We start from the raw sequence: 1340 nt of genomic DNA, 5'->3' as shown, positions 1-1340 counted from the left end.
CACTATCATCACTCTTGTTCAGTGCAGTCGTTGAGATATTAGCCAGAGCAATTTAGTCAGCAGAAAGAAATAAAAGGAATATGGGTAGCAAAGGAAAAAGTTAAATTATCATTATTTGCTGATGACATGATACTCTACATAGAAAACTCCAAAATCTCCAGCAAAAGAGTCCTAATTAATACCCAAATTTCAGTAACTTAGCTGGGTACAGTGTCAACACTCAAAAACCAGTAATATTCCTATATATCAAAACTCGCCAAGAGAGAAATTAAGGAGACAACAGTTTCACAATAGCTATCACTTTTAAATAACCATTAACTAACAAAAATAGGATTTTCCTATTTTGGATTTTCATGGAAATCAAATTATATAATATGTGCTCTTTTGTAACCGGCTTCTTTCAGTTACCGTGTTTTCAAGGTTCATCCATGTTCTGCCACGCATTAGTACATCCCTGGTGATACTCACTGTCATTCAGCTTTTTGATTCTAGCTGTGTTAGTGAGTATGAAGTGGTATTTTATGCTGGTCTCAACTTGCATTTTCCTAATGGCTAATGATGTCAAGCATCTTTTAAACTATTTATTTACTTTTTAATCTCATTTAAATGATTTATTTTTTCTTTTCTTTTTTTTCCTTTTGGTGTTGGGAGGGAACCAGTACTTTGCATTTATAAAGCATGTGTTCTACCACTGAGCTACATTCCCAGCCCCATCAATGAAGATTTTGAAGGGTGTAATAGAGTAAACACAGACCTACTTCTCTACCATCTTGATTCAGATGCCTTTTCATTTTTATTTAAAATGAGACATATAAAGTTATTTTTTCCTCCCTTTTTTAGGAAACACATCATATGATTCACCAGAACTGTCAAGATCTTGGAGATATGTTAGATAAAGAAAATGATGTGGCCCTAATCATTGATGGTGAAACATTAAAATATGCCATGAGTTTTGGGGTTAAGACAAAGTTCCTGAATTTAGCCCTGTCATGTAGAGCAGTATTATGCTGTAGGTAAGAATATATTCACTGTTATTTTATTCCTTTTTGCTATACCTACTATTATTTGCAATGAAAATATTGACATGGAATACAAGTTTTTGCAGAGGCAAAGTTACTTATTGGAAAACATTATGCTTGAATTGATATACAAAGATTAATATTTATTAATTTACTTTTCCTTCTTATTTTAAAGAGAATAAAAATAAGCAAACATTAAAAATAATACAGAATTTCAAAACAAGATAATAGGAAATCAACAATGGTTGTTATATGGTATATCATTAGCTTCAAAGTAGTTGTTCAGATTACCAGATATAAGCATGCAAAATTGGTCAAAAA

The 1340-nt window shown here is 31.6% G+C and overlaps 1 protein-coding gene across 4 annotated transcripts in view; it reads left to right on the top strand.

The window, feature by feature from the left end:
* Positions 1-1340, top strand: part of LOC102025027 (phospholipid-transporting ATPase IB-like) — a 216397-nt gene that overhangs the window by 138774 nt on the left and 76283 nt on the right. For all 4 annotated transcript variants that reach the window (XM_005406339.1, XM_005406337.1, XM_005406340.1 and 1 more), the window contains one exon: positions 841-1013. In XM_005406339.1, coding sequence (XP_005406396.1) covers positions 841-1013 — 173 coding nt within the window. The remainder of the gene's footprint in view (positions 1-840; positions 1014-1340) is intronic.

This window comes from Chinchilla lanigera, unplaced genomic scaffold (assembly GCF_000276665.1).
Source record: "Chinchilla lanigera isolate Chin_1 unplaced genomic scaffold, ChiLan1.0 scaffold00096, whole genome shotgun sequence".
NCBI classification, from domain to species: Eukaryota; Metazoa; Chordata; class Mammalia; order Rodentia; family Chinchillidae; genus Chinchilla; species Chinchilla lanigera.
The sequence above is the reverse complement of the archived record's forward strand: the minus strand, read 5'-3'. Positions and strand labels throughout refer to the sequence as shown.